Here is a 17164-nt window from a genome sequence, read left to right on the forward strand (position 1 = left end):
TAGCATGGAAGAGGGGCAAAGGGGAGAAAGGAAAAGGTTAACAGGGAATTAACGGGTATAAATTCACAGTTATAGGAGCAAATTTTCCCTAAAATGATGTGGAAGCCAGCTGTCAAGGAAGCTACGTTGTAGATGTTCACTGTATATATTTCAGCCGTTTAACAAAAATAAATGAGTCCCACTAACAAATACTGCCTGTTTGTTGCTAAGTTATTGGTGTTCTCCAAAAGAAATTTGAAATGGATTTATGCTTCAGGAATGAGTAGAAATGAATTGGTTTTCAGCTGCAAGAAAATATAGAACAATGCCTGCCAGTCTTTTTCTTTTACAAAAATTACTTTGAACCGTGTGCGGACATTATCTAATTAATTATTCAAATCGACACGCTGACCTTAGTGCTGACTTTACTGACGCAAAAAGGAGGCTGTTAATCCATGTTAACAATCCATGTTTCCACTGGATTTGATTTGTTGCTACAGCTTCATATGATGTGAAGCTGACTTTTCCTCTTTTAGTCCGTGAGTAAAATAATGCTGTTGATGGTGTGCTGTGTCTTCTATCTTCAATGTTTATCTCATGATGTATAATCACATTTACTGTATAACCACATTTAAATTATGACGTAGATGCTAACAAGTCAAGCATCAGTCTTACTTTTTACTGGAATACTTGTACACTAAGCTGGTGTGTGGTTATGAATTTAGGACTGAGTACAGTACAAAAGTCTTCAGCCACCACTTATTTCTTTATATTTTGTCTTGAACAAACCAGACGTTTTTGGACTTTGGCTGCTTTTTCACTCATTTTCAGTCCACTCTTTGTACCTGGCTATTTTCAGAGGAATGTTGTGTTTTTTAAAACCACTTACTGTGGTTGAATCATTCAAGCATACAGAATATGCCGAACCTAATGGGTGAACCAGTGTTGTAGCTACATATACAACAAAATGTATCTTTAGGCACTTTGTTACTATTAGCTTAGCCTATTAAAAAAATTATAATTATTTGCAATTTCTTTACTTGAAACTTGAATCTATGAAAAATTCCAAAATAACTCAGTTTTTCAAGCATATAAACTGTGCTTTTGTACCAATATGATGATACCCAAAGAGCCAAAAACCTGGCATATCTCCACATGTTATACAGTGTTTCCTTAAAGACACATAATGGAAATGACAGAGACAGAAGTGGCAGGCCTAAAAAACTACAAGACGAACCAGGGACAAAAAGCAGGGGTATGTCACATCACTGAAAAAAGACTGAATATCAGCGGCGACAGGTCATATAGGGTGGTGAATCCAAATTGAAATTTTTGGGTTCAATCAATTTGAAGACAGAGGAGGTCAGGCGAGAGCTACAACAGTGAGTGTCTACAGCCATCTGTAAAACATTTCAGACAGTGGTGCTGGGGATCTTGTCAGAACTGATGGAATTATGAATGCATTGAAGTATTTTCAGATCTTGATCCACCGTGCTGTACTAGCTGGAAAGCGTCTGATTGACATCAGCTTGTTTTTTTCAACATCACAATGATCCCAAACACACTGTCAATGCAGTAAAAGCACACCTGGATATCGGTCATGGATTGGTCTCCCCAGAGCCTGGACCTCAACATCCATGAAGCAGTGTGGGATCGTCTTGTGTGGTCATACCAGATATTGGCTTTTGAGCTTATTATAATTGTACAAACTCTGTTGCACATATTTCAGTAAATAAATGTTTCTTAGCAAAATACAAAGAAATGAAAGGTGGCTTAAGACGTTTGCACAGTATTGTATATAAACCCTATTATATTTTTTTTATAATGTGTACTGTATACATCCTACATATGTCTGTGGTCTTGTAATTCTGCACATCGGTCTGTGTGTATATATGTGAAATGATTTGTTTGCTTGTGTGTGTGTGAACTGCGTGTACTCAAGAGTGAAAATAACAAGCAGAGGAGTCAAACTGTCATCCTCCACCAGCGCACTGCTTCTTTCTTCTCTTTCACTCCTGGTGATAAAGTGTTATTCTGTCGCTCTTCGAGCAACAAGCCAGGGCCTCAGCCACTGAAACCAGCACCCGGGGAATGATATGTGTGTGTATCAGTGTGCTGCTAGTGCATGACGGACACCTATCCCATAATAATGTCACACACATCAAAAGGCTCCGCCTCTCTTCATTCAACCCTCTCTTTCTCTTCATTTTTCTCCTTCCATTTCTTCCTCTGTCTGCCAAAGTCTATCACAGTTTCTCACCACCCCCTCCTGTACACCTCCAGCCCATCTATCCAAGCCCCCACCTATCAAAGAAAGTGAGACCGAGAGACGCCGATAATAAACGCGCGTGTACAAAGCGCCGTCTAGCCTTGGAGGGATGGATGTGTGACAATAAGGTGTGACTCTTTCCAGATTCTTTAACAATGAGCGGAGCTGTGAAAGAGGAAAATGGATGCTGCAAGTCACCTTCAGGCATGCACAATATGGAAACGCTTTTAAACATACATGGACGCACGTACCGTGTTTCTGCGCGTTACAAAACGCCACTCAAACTTGCTTACACATATAAGACACATGCATATGTTGCTTTATGTGCACGCGATATTGTATGTACGCATCCACGGTCACACAAACACACTTGCATGCACACACAAGATAATTAATGGTGGTGGCGAATCCCCCTCAGCTGTGGGAGAGTAAATTGCTTTTTCACCCTCCACAGATTTCAGCCTGCTCGTTATGTTGATGATGCCAGAGCGACTAACAGAAGCACAAACTGCCTGCTACATTCTCCCCCCTTTCCTCCTCTGTCTCCAGACACAAATACCAGTGCACACATTCCTACAGAGCAGAACTGTACACATAACATGCACAGGAACAAAACAAATCTTAATAATTGTGTGAAGCAAAAGGGAAAGAAAAAAAAATATTAGCACTGACTGGAAGCCACATAGGTGAAGAGGTCAAAGGGTGAAGGTGTAATTGGGGCTTCTTTACCCCACTCTGCTATTCTTTCCACTTTCTTTTCATAGCAGCATATCCTATCCCACCGGCTATCCTTGACTTTACTTACCTTACTGCCTACTTTTATAATCATTATGGTTTTATTCCTTTATTTTGATTAACTGCTAAGGACTGTGGTAAAAAAAACATCTTTTCACTGTAATCAACATTGCGTTTGAGAAAATCCAGCACAGATCTTTTGTTTTCTCATGTCCAGTGTAATCTTTTTAAATCTTACTGTGGGCTTTGATCAGGTTTTACACACAAACTAACTGGAAACAAAGTCATCTCAGCTTAACATCACGTTTCAAGTATCTCTCAAGTCGAGATCAGTACACGAAAGATCCATTAATTTCGATTTTCTAGAATTTTGTAGATTGGTTTTCAAGTATGTGCTGCTTGAATTAGCCTGGGTAACAGAGACACACTCACTATTCCCTACTAGCATACAAGTGATTAAAATTCTGCCACTAAAGTATTTTCTGAACAATGTAATATTTTAAATAGTCATCTCTGTAAATTTGAATCTGCACTCAGTTGTCAGTTTATTAGCTATACCTTACTAATACCAGGTTGGACCCTCTTCTGCCTTCAAAAATGCTTTAATTCTTCGATTCAACAAGGTGCTGAAAACTTTGATCTATACTGACGTGATAGCATCACACAGTTGCTGCTTTGTTGGGTGCACACCAATCAATCCCAAAGGTGTTAGATTTAGATCTGATGATTGTGGAGGTTATTTTCAAGAAACCAGTTTGAGATGATCTGAAAAAATATCTCCCTCACTATTACACCACCACCACTGTTGATTCCATGATGGATCAGACCATTTTTCAATCTCTATTGTCCTATTTGGTGAGTCCATGTGAATTGTAGCCTCAGTTCCCCCTGTTCTTAGCTGACAGGAACAGCCTTATGTTGCAGTAGCTTCAAGTCTGGATATGTTGTGCACTGCACAGCTTGTCTGGTACAAACAGCAATGACACATTTAAAATCACTTAAATCACCTTTTCCCCCCATTATGATGGCCTGTGTGGACTTCAGGAGCCTGCCCTGACCATCTCTACATATCTAAATGCACTGAGATGTTGCCATGTGATTGGCTGATTGCATATTTCCATTAACAAGAAATTTAACAGGTGTACCTAATAAAGTGGTAACCTTGAAAATGTCAGTGTTTCAGATGCTAAAAATAAAGGAGGTTGCATTAACAACTGGCTGGTTTTCAGTACCAGTAATGGTATAAGTAATACTATACTAATGATACCAATAGGATTAAAGATGTCTTCCTCAAAGTCGCAAATTAACGTTACTTAACATAGTAAAAAACCTGAAAAGGCTCAAGCAATCAAATAAAAATGAACAGTGTGCGTTGAGTTCATACCCTGAAGAATTCTTTAGTGGAGCCTGAGTCCAGCGTCCCATAGGCTATCTCTGTCTGTTTGGCCAAGTCCTCTGCACTCTCTATCGGTGAAACCATCCTCTCCACAGTGAGGAATGCAGCCAAGTTGGCTGTGTAAGAGGAGATGATGATAAGAGTAAAGAACCACCACACACCTCCAACAATACGTCCAGATAGAGACCTGCAGAGAAGAGAGTGGGGAGTGAGGTAGGGAGAAAAAAACAGGGAAAGCAGAGTGAGGTGTAAGAAAGGGAAAGATAAAGTCAATTTTTTTTATTTTTTTTTACAAAGTGGCCAAGATGGCAAGATTAGGGAGATGAAAGAAAGCAAACACAGACGAGAAATCAGCAGATGGATGACACGGAGATGGTTAAGGTAAAGATGACAGTGAAGGGATTAAAAAACGAGAGAGAGAAAGAAACACAATTACCGTTGCAGAGATATGCAACAGAAAACTGTAGCTTCACAAAGCGTTCTGTGTGCATGACAAAACTGACAGTACCGCCAAAGTAATTGTCTTTCAACCTGAAAACCAATTCAGCACTAACAGCAACCAAGGCTACATGAAACAGATTGCAATCGGGGCAAGCCAGCAACTCTCTCATCCTCTTTCCTTCTTTTCCTTTTCTCCATGCTTACGCTGTTTATCTCCCAATTGTGAGCAGGAGCATCAAAGTAAGTGGCAATTCATTTTTTTTTTTTTTGCATGAACTTGTTTTCACTGAGTAAAAGGAAGGAAAGCAAGTGAGAGTGAACCTATTAGAGAAAGTCAGAGAAAAATACATGAAGGCCACACGATGTTTCCTTTTAAGTACCGCAGTCAGTAAAAGACCTTGAAATTCTAATGGGCAGAAACAGCAACAAGGAAAATAATAATACAGAAAAAAATCAAAAAAACAACTTCACTTCAGAGGAGTGAGAAACAAAGTGAAAATATTACTGGGCATACACTACAAGACATTCAGAAAGAAAGAAAAAATGCAGAAAATGACTGATAAAAGACCTGATAAATAACTTGAGCATGAAACCGAATCATCAAATTTAAAATGTTTAAATTCTAATTCATCGCTTTTGCTTTTAAGAAGCACTTTAATATTATTTTTTTTAGGTAAAATTACACCAAAAAGAAATAAAACAACTGAAAGGTGCTATGATGAACTCCTGATTCAGGTGAAAATGATCTGTGAACAACTCCTACCACATTACAAATAATCATTTGATCCGTTGTTATCATAAAAACACTGATTACAGCCACTTAAACCTCGGGCGATAATCAGATCCTCTTGCATACAATCAGACAATGTGTTCCGATATTTACCGGACAGACAGTAGCCTGGTGATACCAACACTCTGATGTGAGAGCGGCAGCAGACAAATTATTTTTAGTCGGGGTTTATTTGTAAGAAGTGTGAGCGGAAGAGAAAACGAGGAGCGAGAAAGTGGAGAGATGCATTGACGCCTGACTCGGCATAAATTGTCACCTTTTGGAGCAACTCTGCATTATGCTGCTCTTCAAAATCCATCGCACCTCTTAATCCACACACACGCAAACACACACAGACTTGATAGTGTTTGTCCTTGAGGCCTTGATCTGTTTGCTTGAAATAATGAACCTGGCATACACCGTGATGGATTCTCAGACGAAACTGTTGTTAGATTTATTTTTATACTTATTAGGATGCAACAGAAACTTTCTGTTTTTTAAACCATGTGACACTTTGATGTAATGTTTGTCTTCGAGCCCAGAAAAGGAAATACGCTGGTGACAGGGATTAGGAGGATGGAGAGGATGGCATGTTCAGAAGTTTCATAGATTTCACAGGATTTCCGTTAGTGGCCAAAAACGCAGAGGTGATCTGACTGGTTAGCTGGTGAACAATACCTTATTAATTCAACCTTGTGGAGTGACTCTGGGTGAGTCGAAAAAGAAAGAGGTATAAAAGAAAAAATGACCGTGTAAGGAATCTGTTGAAGTTTAAGTTGCACCTTATTGATCACTGAGGAAATTTTGACCTCTGTAACTGACCCATTATAATCACTGAGTGGCATTTGGCAGAGTGCACTGCTTATTTCCTTGGCTAGTGCTTCAGGCAGGACCAATGACAAGAGAAGTGGCGTAAAACTTTACTGCAGTTCTGCATATCTTGTATTCATAAGCATTACATAAACTTTTAATAACCAATATACGCTCTAATGTATTTTTAAGGAGCATTTATTAATTCATTTGACAGCTCCTCTTGGGGCAACCGCAGGTGCTGGTATGAGCAGATACTGAATGACAATACACTGCAGCAAAACACATCTCTAACATAAAATATACGGGTTCCTCAAATTTATTACATCAAATTACAGGCTCCGGCCTACAGCTTTCATAAATTAACAGTGTTGATAATTACGAAAATCATTTTTGCAACGTATATGCAGGCTCTTTAATAGAAATTTTAATCTAAAATATAACTACTGTTGTTTTCCAACAATTTTCAGATTTATTATAACCTAAGCCACGTTCTTGCCCTAAAGTAGTGCAAACAGCCACAGATGCAAAAGAGAAGAAGTAAAATAGTAATTGCCAAACACAGGATACAAACTGAAAATCGTCTGTTTGATATGTGTCTAAACCACTACCTCCTTCACTGAAAATGGACTCTTTATACCAGTTAAACTGACTTGTTTTCTGGAAGTGTATTTTCTCTTGCTGCTTCTGACCTGTAGAGGCACTAGACCAGCATGTAAGCAAGCACTCTTGCTTTTTTTTAAAGCAGATGTTAGTAGCATTCCTAATAACATGCAATCTTACTGTAGCGAACAAAATCTCTTTTTTTGTCCACCAACTCCTCCTACACGATCAGGAGTTGAGGAATCAGACAATCGGGCACACTGGTTCATCACAGCCCACTGAAGGTTCTTATCAATATCACATGTTATGACATCATCGTGTGATCTAGCAATCACCTAACAGTGATCTAAAACCACAGTCTAAACCAGGGGTGGGCAATTCCAGGCCTCGAGGGCCGGTGTCCTGCAGGTTTTAAATCTCACCTTGGGTCAACACACCTGAATCAAATGATTCGTTCGTTACCAGGCCTCTGGAGAACTTCAGGACATGTTGAGGAGCTAATTTAGCCATTTAAATCAGCTGTGTTGGATCAAGGACACATCTAAAACCTGCAGGGACACTGGCCCTCGAGGCCTGGAGTTGCCCACCCCTGGTCTAAACAGTACTACAGTATGAACATGTACTAGGACCTAAAATGCATGTGTCATTAGATGAGAGAGGAATAAGGTACGATGAGGACATATTTCTTCTTCTTTTTGCATTAGAATTGTCATCTTAAACTAAACACTGCATCCATCAACGCCAAGCAGCATTTCCAGCTGTAGTTGTTGACAGATGAATTTCCGAGGTCCCTTAATTTATCAGCAGAATGCTCAATTCGAGCATTCAATCATTTTTCTAATTAATTTTATTTACATTAAACCCATGAGGTTCTTTGAATAAATCATCCTCAGTGTTCATGAATCTAAAATGATCACATCTGATTCATTTTATTTCTAGATTAAAGGTTTCATAGGGGGAAAAACAGAATTTTGGACCACAGTGCACAACAGCCAGCAAAGTTAATCTGACGTTATAGTAGGGTCTAATTTACTATTTCTTTTTCACTTTAATACCTTAACTTTGGTGTGTCATTTGCTGGGCTGAGACTGGGCTAGCATCTGCTGCAAACAATTTCCCTTTGTTCTGTTTACATTCAGACTAAACTTGATCCTAGCGAGGATTTTCTTTTTTTTAAATGATAAAACACGGCAATACAGTGAAGAGCCAGGGAAAGATGGCTTTCCCCATTTAAATAAGGCTCAACGTTTAATGAAGTCCTACAAATCTGTAACATAAAGCAAAGTCGTTAAACCTCACAGTAAAGCTTCTCACACTAATTACAATACACTGGGAAGAGACACAGATTGTGCAGCCTTTCAGTGTGTTTAAGGCTGATTTACAATTATAGCTACTCCCATGCACAGTTTTCCTCTTGCTGAATGGGCTGTTAATACAGATGTGACAATGACAGAAACACTGTAAAAGTTAAACGGCTCACTGAGTCTGCACATGGCTTTGACACATTCTTTTATGCTATGTTGGGGGCGAGGTTACTGCTTTTATTCTGAAAATCAACTAAAAATGGTTCTGTATCTCAGGCAGCTCGATAGAAAACCATCCTATTGGAGAACACGTTTGCCCTCTGGCGCTTGATTTAGATGGAATCGTGTGTGACAATATGTGCAAGCAGGCATGTGTACAAATGTGCTTTCATGTGGACGTGTGGATGAATTCAGCTGTTCTCAGAGTGCATGCCAGTACACTCGGGTGATCTTTGGCAGCAGTGTCTTTGATTCTTTTCGCGTCTGTGTGAGAGATGCCGTCTGTGTGTGCGGTTTCACAGTGTTGGTATGCAACAGGCGAGTCATTCTATAGCTGGTCATGTATCATCTATGATAGCCAACAGATTGCCTCCCCAATCCAGTGTGTGAAAGATTAATGGCATGCTGTTCGTCTTCACTCCCTCTCACACTGTCACCCGCAAACACTCGAATCCTTCTGAGCTATGCAATTTGTTTAGCATCCAATACATCTGGATTTCATCGCCTGACAGAAGAGACTGCAATTTTGAGCTTCAGGTGTGCCCATAATATCTAGAGTGTGTTTTTATTTTTACTCCCATAAGACCAATTGAAGATCAGTGTCAGGCAGATCAGTTGAAAACTATAATCAATTACTCATTAAATGTTATTTCAGCAACAATTACAACGAGTCACCTCACTTGACTTCACTTTGATCAGTCAGCATCAAAGATTCCTTTAAACACCTCCAAACCATCTAAAGCAAAGCTGTCTTCAAGTTACGGGAGGAAGCGAGACCAGTTTCATCAAATATCAAGTCTGCTGGCAGTGTGACTGATGTTTTAAGAAAGTGAAGCTTAAATGTTTGCTTTTGGCACAATAAAAGACAGAAAGGCTGAATAATGCAGGTGGGAGGCATAATATAATACAACCTTTCTCTTCTTTGTCTCTTCTTGCTTTCATCTTTTTTCCGGGAACGACTACAGGTGTGACATAAAGTAAATCGGCAAAATGATTGAAACGGGCTCAAAGACGCCACAGCAGATGAAGGCAGAATAAAGGGCATCAAGGCGAACATGAAAAAAAAAAAATCTAATTAATCGATTAAACAGTAGGTGCTGCAGGCAGGTAATGAACAGCATAATAGGATAAAATTTGAGGAACTATAAAAGTGAAGCAGAAAAGATCTGAGCTGCTTAGAGAGCGGAGCCTTGAAAAGACTGTTCATAAAATAAAAAGGATTACTTGTGAAATTCATAAACACGCCGTCTGTCAGCGTGACTGGGTTCTAATCAGTGACCTTGAGACTAATCATTAATTACTCAGTAAGCTTCAGTGTCCCAGTGCAGTTAGTTAGTCATGCCATTAGCTGGATCTGTTGCTACCATTAACTATTCAACACACCCACAGCCATTTACTCAATGCACATGACACTCACAAACACACATTTATACGCAGCCACACACACTCAAGCGCACAACTGCCCAGACAGCAGCAGACACACTCGCACAGCCCCCCTCAATACACGTACACACAAGAGACGGAAGCTGTAATTTCATATGCTTATTGACAGAGACAGATCTAATCCCTGTGAGATGTTCACTGGTGATCACTTTACCTCTTTCTTGCTTCCCTGCAGTCCCTCTTGGTCTTTCTTATTCTGAGAACAGACATGTCCACCATGATTTAATCTCTTTCTTTTATTTTTTTTAAGTCCTGCACTATCACCTAACCATCCATCACTTTGTTGCCACCCTTTATGTTATGACCAAGCCAATCGCCATCATTAGAAACCCAAAAGCCCGGGCTAAAAGATGACAGGCGGGTGGGGCTAATGCCCTATCAAGGTCACTCTGACAATGTGTTTGAGGGTGTATAAATATGTTCATGGCAGCCATTACCTTGAGCTTGAGTGGAAAGGTGAAAGAAACACAAGTCGGTGCGTCGGTTGCGTGGGATGCTCAGATAAAGTAGTCAGTAGTGTCATAAACATGTAGACACGCCACCACACACGTGCACAGCTGTTTCCATTATATAAATGCCAACTACAAAAGTGAGCATCAAAGAAAAAAAGAGGTAGGGAGGCCATAGACAGAAAGATAGATAGAGAGAAAGAGAGAAAGAAAGAAAGAAAGAAGAGAGCTGAATAGGAGTGTTGTTACACTGTGTCTCCTAGACTGCAGAGATGACTGCAGCACAGAGAGAGGGACCCACGCTGAATACCAATGGACTTACTATGGCAGCTCACTACAACATACACAGTCAATACACAGAGTATACGGAGTCAAACAACCAGTATCGACACATGGGTACAGATGTTCATAAATGTAATAAGACAAAACATAATGCTGGGCAGGAGAGATGCAGAGTTCACCAAGCAAAAAAAGAAACCATGCACTTGTAACAACCAACGAGGCAAACTGCAAAGCAGATGAACAGAGACTGAAATGAACATATAGAAGAAACAGAAACGCATTCAACCAGTCAGAAAGAATATTTCTTCCTGCAGAGGCTGCCTCTTTTCCTTTATTCCCAACTCCACAGTAAATGTCAGCCTCGATATTCCGATCCCTGCTGACTGGCCAGGGACAATACAACTGGAAGGATGGAGGAAAGTGAGGATAAAGCCTGAGCAAGAAAATAGGCGTCCCATTGTCAGGGTAGACATATGGACGATGAAAAACGATGGAAAACAATAAAAAAATTTGATTCTTTAAAGACTTCATCAAAATAATGTGCAGAGAAAATAAAGTAACTGTAGACATAACAGAATGAAGTGTGTAAAGTGTGTAAAGTTTGAAAGAAGACGTAGCTCCAGCACTCAGCACTCACTAACGACAAAGGCTGGTGATGCTACTATAGTGTTTTTACCTACTGTGGACAATACTCAAAATTGAACTTTCTTTAGTTTTTCTGGTTGTTTTCAATTCATCATTTTTACATATCATATTTATCTGGAGCCACTGTGTCACAGAGAGGGCTACTTGCCCAAAGAAGTCATAAAGCTTAAAAAATAATGCACATATACATACTTTTTCAAATTTTGTTATTTAAATTTCACTTGTTGGCCTAAATTAACACCACATACAAAAGAATTTTATACACAGTCTCTTTGGATTTGATCTCTTGTACAAACATAGCAAGAAATTCTGTTATGTTTGCCTTTATAATCATTTAGTTCATTTTGTTGTTTTTTGATATGGTTGAACAGCTAATAGAGGGAATGTGATACTGCAGATAGATATCACAACATACGCATAAGACATCCTTAAATTTGTAATAAAAGTAAAAGATTATTGGATATTTTCAATACAAGGAAACTTGAAGGCATCTCGGCAAAAAAAAAAAAAAGGGGGGGGGGTACAGTCTGTGTTATGATAATACATAAATACCTTGTCTTCACTGTAGCTGTAGCACATTTCTGCTGTCAGGTGTGACTTGAGTTAGCATTATGATTCTGCCTGCTTGCAAAGGTGAACAAGGGAATGTGAGATTAAAGGAAATGAACTGAGGAGAAAGAAAAGTGATATGACATTATGATATGCAGGACACGTCTCCTTTTCTAAGGACATGATCTAGTATTTCTGCAGAGCAGAGTGTCAAAGAGGCTCATCCATCACATGATTTTATGGCAAAAAGCCTGGTCGCCGGGCTTATTTCATTTTTTCATCAATGAGTCTGATGACTAATAAACTCTTTGACCGTGATTTCATGTGGAATAGTGCTACTACGTGAACACAACCTAAATTTAAAAGCTTTATAGTCATAGACACTGCTATCTAGCCAAATTGGCACATTAAAAACAGTAAAATTTGGCTTCTTTCAGCCGTGGCTCCCAATGACAAAAGAAATACTGGGAGAAAGATACGGGAGAGCACGTTAGGGCCACATGAAGAGAGATTAAGAGGGACAATAACAAATTTCTCCTCCCCTTACTGAGACTCCTTTGCTACAATCAGCAGCCTTAGTGTTTGCTGTAAGAAAGGGGTGTGATGCTAATCACGGTGCAGGGATGCATGGTTTAGCAGGAGATGCATAGGTTTGGCAAAAGATTGGGCAGACCGTAAAAGGTTTTTGATTATAAATGATCTCACCCATAACACTAAAAGTCACTTTAAGCCCTTAACACCCACTGGCCAAAATATGAGTCCATTGAAAATTCTGCTGCTGTATTTTGAATGACATTGGTCCAATCTGAATGACATTTGCCAAACCGCAAAGCCTCATGATTCAGAGAAGTTAAGTCTTTTACAGACACCATTGCTCTTATTTGTAAGCACGCAGCAATACATTGTCTCCCTTGAGTCATTATATATAGCACACTGTTTTCAGCAAGAGCCCATATAAAGCACCACATATATGGACAAAGCCATTGGGAACATTGAGTGCTATCTATTTAAACATGTGTGGTCAAGAGTTAATATACTGGTGTTTTCATTTGTGCTTCCATCATTAACCTCGCGCCTGTTCACTGAATGCTTTCACCTCTCCTTGGCCTCTTCTTTCTTATTAGAAAGCACCAGGTATGTCCCCATATTGTCAATATTACAATTAAGAGATATGCATCTCCAAAGCTCATTTCTGTGTAAAAAAATGCCATCAGAGTGGAGAAACACAGCAAATGTACCCGTCCTTGTGTATCTTGTGAGACTAAAATGTTGATACAGTGTAAATCAAAGTGCATTTACTTCATCAACTGTAACTGTAGGAGGTGCTACTGTGAGGAAAAATCTTAAGCCTAAATTGCCAAGATTTGTTTGAAAAATCCATAAGATAAACTACACACATTTCTTACTGTAAGAATATAATGTGGCATTTGCGGCCGCTGTAATCCTGGCCTATGGAGACTTTGTGCTGTATTGGAAGTGACAGGCTGTAGTGATTTATGTGACGAACACTGGCTTCATGTTAAGTATCACATTATTGATATGACAGCTGTAGCTTATGCTCAGGACCTGCAAGTGACAGAAAGGTCCACATGTGTGTGTTGGACTGTTGTGAAACTGTACGCTGGCTGTTTTGTTCTTTTACATGCGTGTGTATAAGGAAAGCAAAGCCTGTAAAGTGTCTGTTTATTCGTGTGCACAACTTGTATGACCGTGCGCCTCTGAGTGGTTGTGCGCGCAGCCGATGTGAGTGTTTTCCATTTTGTGTGCTAAGGCTAGAATTGGCCTGTCAGTCACAGTAAAGTGGGGAGAAGAAGGAGACGACATGTGTCGGGAAGTGGAGAGAGAAAAGGAGAGGGTATGAAAGAGATGGATGCGAGAGCACAAGAGAAGGGCAGAGGAGCAAAAGAGGAGGAGGACGAAAGTGAAGTTTGGGGGGATGAAAAGAAACTTTTGTTCTTTTTTTGAAAGAGAAATGCAAATGGAGATGCAGCACAAATGTCTGAGCGATTCTTGATGTCAATTCATTTCAGAAACAGCAGAATAGTCCTTGAGAAGAAGAAAATAATGAATAATGATAAAGTTTACCATATACCACTTTTCAAGATCTGTGATATGAAGTCCTTTGCAGGAGCAGCAAAGTAAAATGATTAGTGAGCAAAATAAAACAAGCACCAGAGACAATTGAAGTGCTGCAAAAGAAATAATTTAAGAAATAAAAAATGGTAACAGAATCTGAAACTCAGGTAAAATCAGGAAAAGCTTTCTTCTTTAAGTATATTTAAGTATAAGTATATCCATCCATCCATCCATCCCACCCCTCGTTTATCCCAACCACCTTCTTCATCTCATCCAGAGGAACTGTCCCCAAGCCAGCTGAGAGACATAGTTTCCTGTGCATACTGTGGGCCCTCCACCGAGTATGCCCAGAACACCTTGCTTAGGGGAGGCCCAGGAGGCATCCTAATCAGATGCCCTAACCATCTCAACTTGCTCCTTCCGGCATGGGGGAGCAGCGGCTCTAGAATGACTAGATTTCTCACCCTTTCTCTAAGGCTGAGCCCAGCCATGCTTCAGAGAAAACCAATTTCTGCCCCATGGAATCATGATCTCTTTTGGTCATTACTCAGAGCTTGTGACTATAGTTAAGTGTAGCAATGTAGTTTTACACTTTGGTTTTACGCTCAGCTCACTTCACCACAATGGATTTGTGCAGTATCTGCATCAATGCAGATGCTGCACAAATCCGTTTGTTGACCTTCCGCTTCCTCACTTTGGAACAAAACCCCAGATACTTTAAGTCCTTTCCTGTCGAGAACCATGGGCTTGGATTTGGAGAAGCTAATTCTCATTCCCACTTTGAGCTGGAGGCCAGCAACTGATGAAGCCAACAGAACTATATCATCTGCAAAGAGCTGACACGAAATCCAGAAGTGACCCAGCTTGTTAGAAAACAGCAAAAGACTGCCTGTAAATTTCCCCTGCAGTGCATATTGTGACATTTAAGGTCATTGTTGCATCACTGACCTCTTAGTACCAAATCAATACATATACACAGCACTCCAGGACTGGATCCACTCACTGGATCCCAGTGTGGGTAATGGACCGTTGCTTGGGCTGCAGCATGTAGGATCTTCTAATTTGTGTTGATCTTACTGACTGGATTCTTTTCGATGTCTTGTGCTTGGAAGACTAAATCCATTAGGACTTATTGCAGCTATAAAGATAATCTCCAAAAATGTAAGAAGAGTGTAACTCTCCCACAGGCAGATAAACGTCATGTTTTAACGATTTCAGGTAACACGCAAAGGGTTGTAATGTCATGTTGCAGGCGGAATAATGTTCAGTTGAGAAATAACTTTATCTTCCTAAAGTGTGAAGCTTCTATTTCCATATACGTGTGAATGCTTACATAACAGTTTTTTTTTTATTGTTCTCCCAAACTCGACTGATCACACTATGTTTTTCTTGCGTTCATCACTCATCAGGCTTTGCTTTCATTTGTTTTAGTGTGAAGTGCTCCCTGCTGCTCCTTCTCTCCTTAGACTTGCTCCCTAAAGGTCTTGAGGATGCTGGCAATGAATATTTCACTAAACTGCATTCTCAGGTTATCAATAATAAAATGGCATATTCTTATAAATATTCTAAAAATATAGCTGGACTCTGCCTCTTCTGTGGTGCATTAAAGATTCATACACACCTAGCAAACTGCTAAATCTTCCACCATAACAGACCCACATGTACATCACCACTGGACTGTATGCAGGTGTTTTCTACACACTTCTACGTTTTTGTGTTTGCATGTGTGTGCCTTGGTGTATCAGCCCAGCTCAGTTAAACCTAGAAAAGTGCTAAAAGAGGTGATTCACTTTGTCAACAGTCTGAATCACCACTGTCTAATACTACAGCACTCAAGCATTACAGACAGTTACACAGGCACACATGCTCTCCCCAGCCCACACACTCACCCTGTACACAGCCTTAAATATGATCTCGCTCAGTCTGACGCACATGCATACACAAATGCACTCTGTTTGTCTCTCACAGATCATTTCCCTCCCTCACCGTGGTGAGATGTCGCAGCCTTGTTGCATGAAGGCTCCCAGTGAGAACCACAGGGAGTTAAAGATGCCAAACTCATTTGGAGGTTGGTCAGTGGGGCCCTGCTCCGTGGCACCCTCCTCTGGTTCCTCTGCATGCCACTCATACGGACTGAAGCGACTCACCTAAGATAGCATATGCAGAAAAGTGGTTAGAAAATTTTAAAGAAAAAGAAGAGCTGAATAGGAACATTAAAATGAAAAATTGAAACATGTTAAGGACTTGAATATGCACACAAATGTTTTCATTTTAATTTCAAGAAAGACACTACAGGACTACCAAGGTCTGAAATGGTTAAAATCCCCTTTTTTAACCACATGGTAATGAGACACAGACAGCACTATCACCAATGTTATTATGCTCTTCCACAACATTAGAACACTAAAGGAATCACCAGAGATGTAAGTCAGCAATACCAGTGTATATAATCTATACTAAATATTGCGTATAAATATAATAGCAACAGAGTAAACTTGGACTTGACAAAGCTAAAAACAGTAGACATGGTGTGCAGCTAAATTACAGTACAGGTAGCTGGCTTGGCATCATTTCCCTGCATTGCTCAGTAATAATAATAGTGTAGACAAAGTTACAGACCCATTTGAGGTAACACAGTTGTGTGGCAGTATGTTTCTGTGGCAGAAAAACAACAGAAACATTGAAAAGGAAAGCAGCAAAATAAGGAAATATAGCTTTTTGGGCCATTGGTCATCAGAAAAGAACATTTGTGGTTGCAAGCTACATTCACAATTGTTGACTCTACAGTATATATCAGACAACATTTTCTTGTTTCCACTTTTCTACTTTATCACATGTGACTGTAAAGTACAAAAATGTATTAGGCTTTTCATTTATATAGAGGCAAGGAATATTTTTTTGGCCTTAAATCAAACTTTGGCAAATACACAGTACTGTGTGATATGATGGATCATGTTCCTCTATAGCTGGTGAAGTAATTTGACTGGCTAGTCAGTTAATATGTACACAAATAATTTTAACTCCAGAACTTTAGCAAGCTAAGGTTAACTGTAACCTGTAACTTTGTTACATGACTTTGGTTATAGTCATTTGATAACATTATCTGATTAGTTAGCTGTTATTTTTTGTTATTTTAGTGTGCTTTATAAATAAAGTTTATTATTATTTTCAAATTACTTCATGAGTAAGACAACC

General features: G+C 39.6%; 1 protein-coding gene across 6 annotated transcripts in view; it reads right to left on the reverse strand.

Annotated features, from left to right (window-relative positions):
* The window catches only part of gria4a (glutamate receptor, ionotropic, AMPA 4a), a 113755-nt gene that overhangs the window by 16856 nt on the left and 79735 nt on the right, over positions 1–17164 (reverse strand). For all 6 annotated transcript variants that reach the window (XM_084951589.1, XM_084951587.1, XM_084951590.1 and 3 more), the window contains exons 13-14: positions 15956–16116; positions 4368–4566 (exon numbers count right to left, since the gene is read on the reverse strand). In XM_084951589.1, coding sequence (XP_084807715.1) covers positions 4368–4566; positions 15956–16116 — 360 coding nt within the window. The remainder of the gene's footprint in view (positions 1–4367; positions 4567–15955; positions 16117–17164) is intronic.

Source organism: Perissodus microlepis, chromosome 14 (genome assembly GCF_051167445.1).
Source record: "Perissodus microlepis isolate ML-2025 ecotype Zambia chromosome 14, ASM5116744v1, whole genome shotgun sequence".
Taxonomy (NCBI): Eukaryota; Metazoa; Chordata; class Actinopteri; order Cichliformes; family Cichlidae; genus Perissodus; species Perissodus microlepis.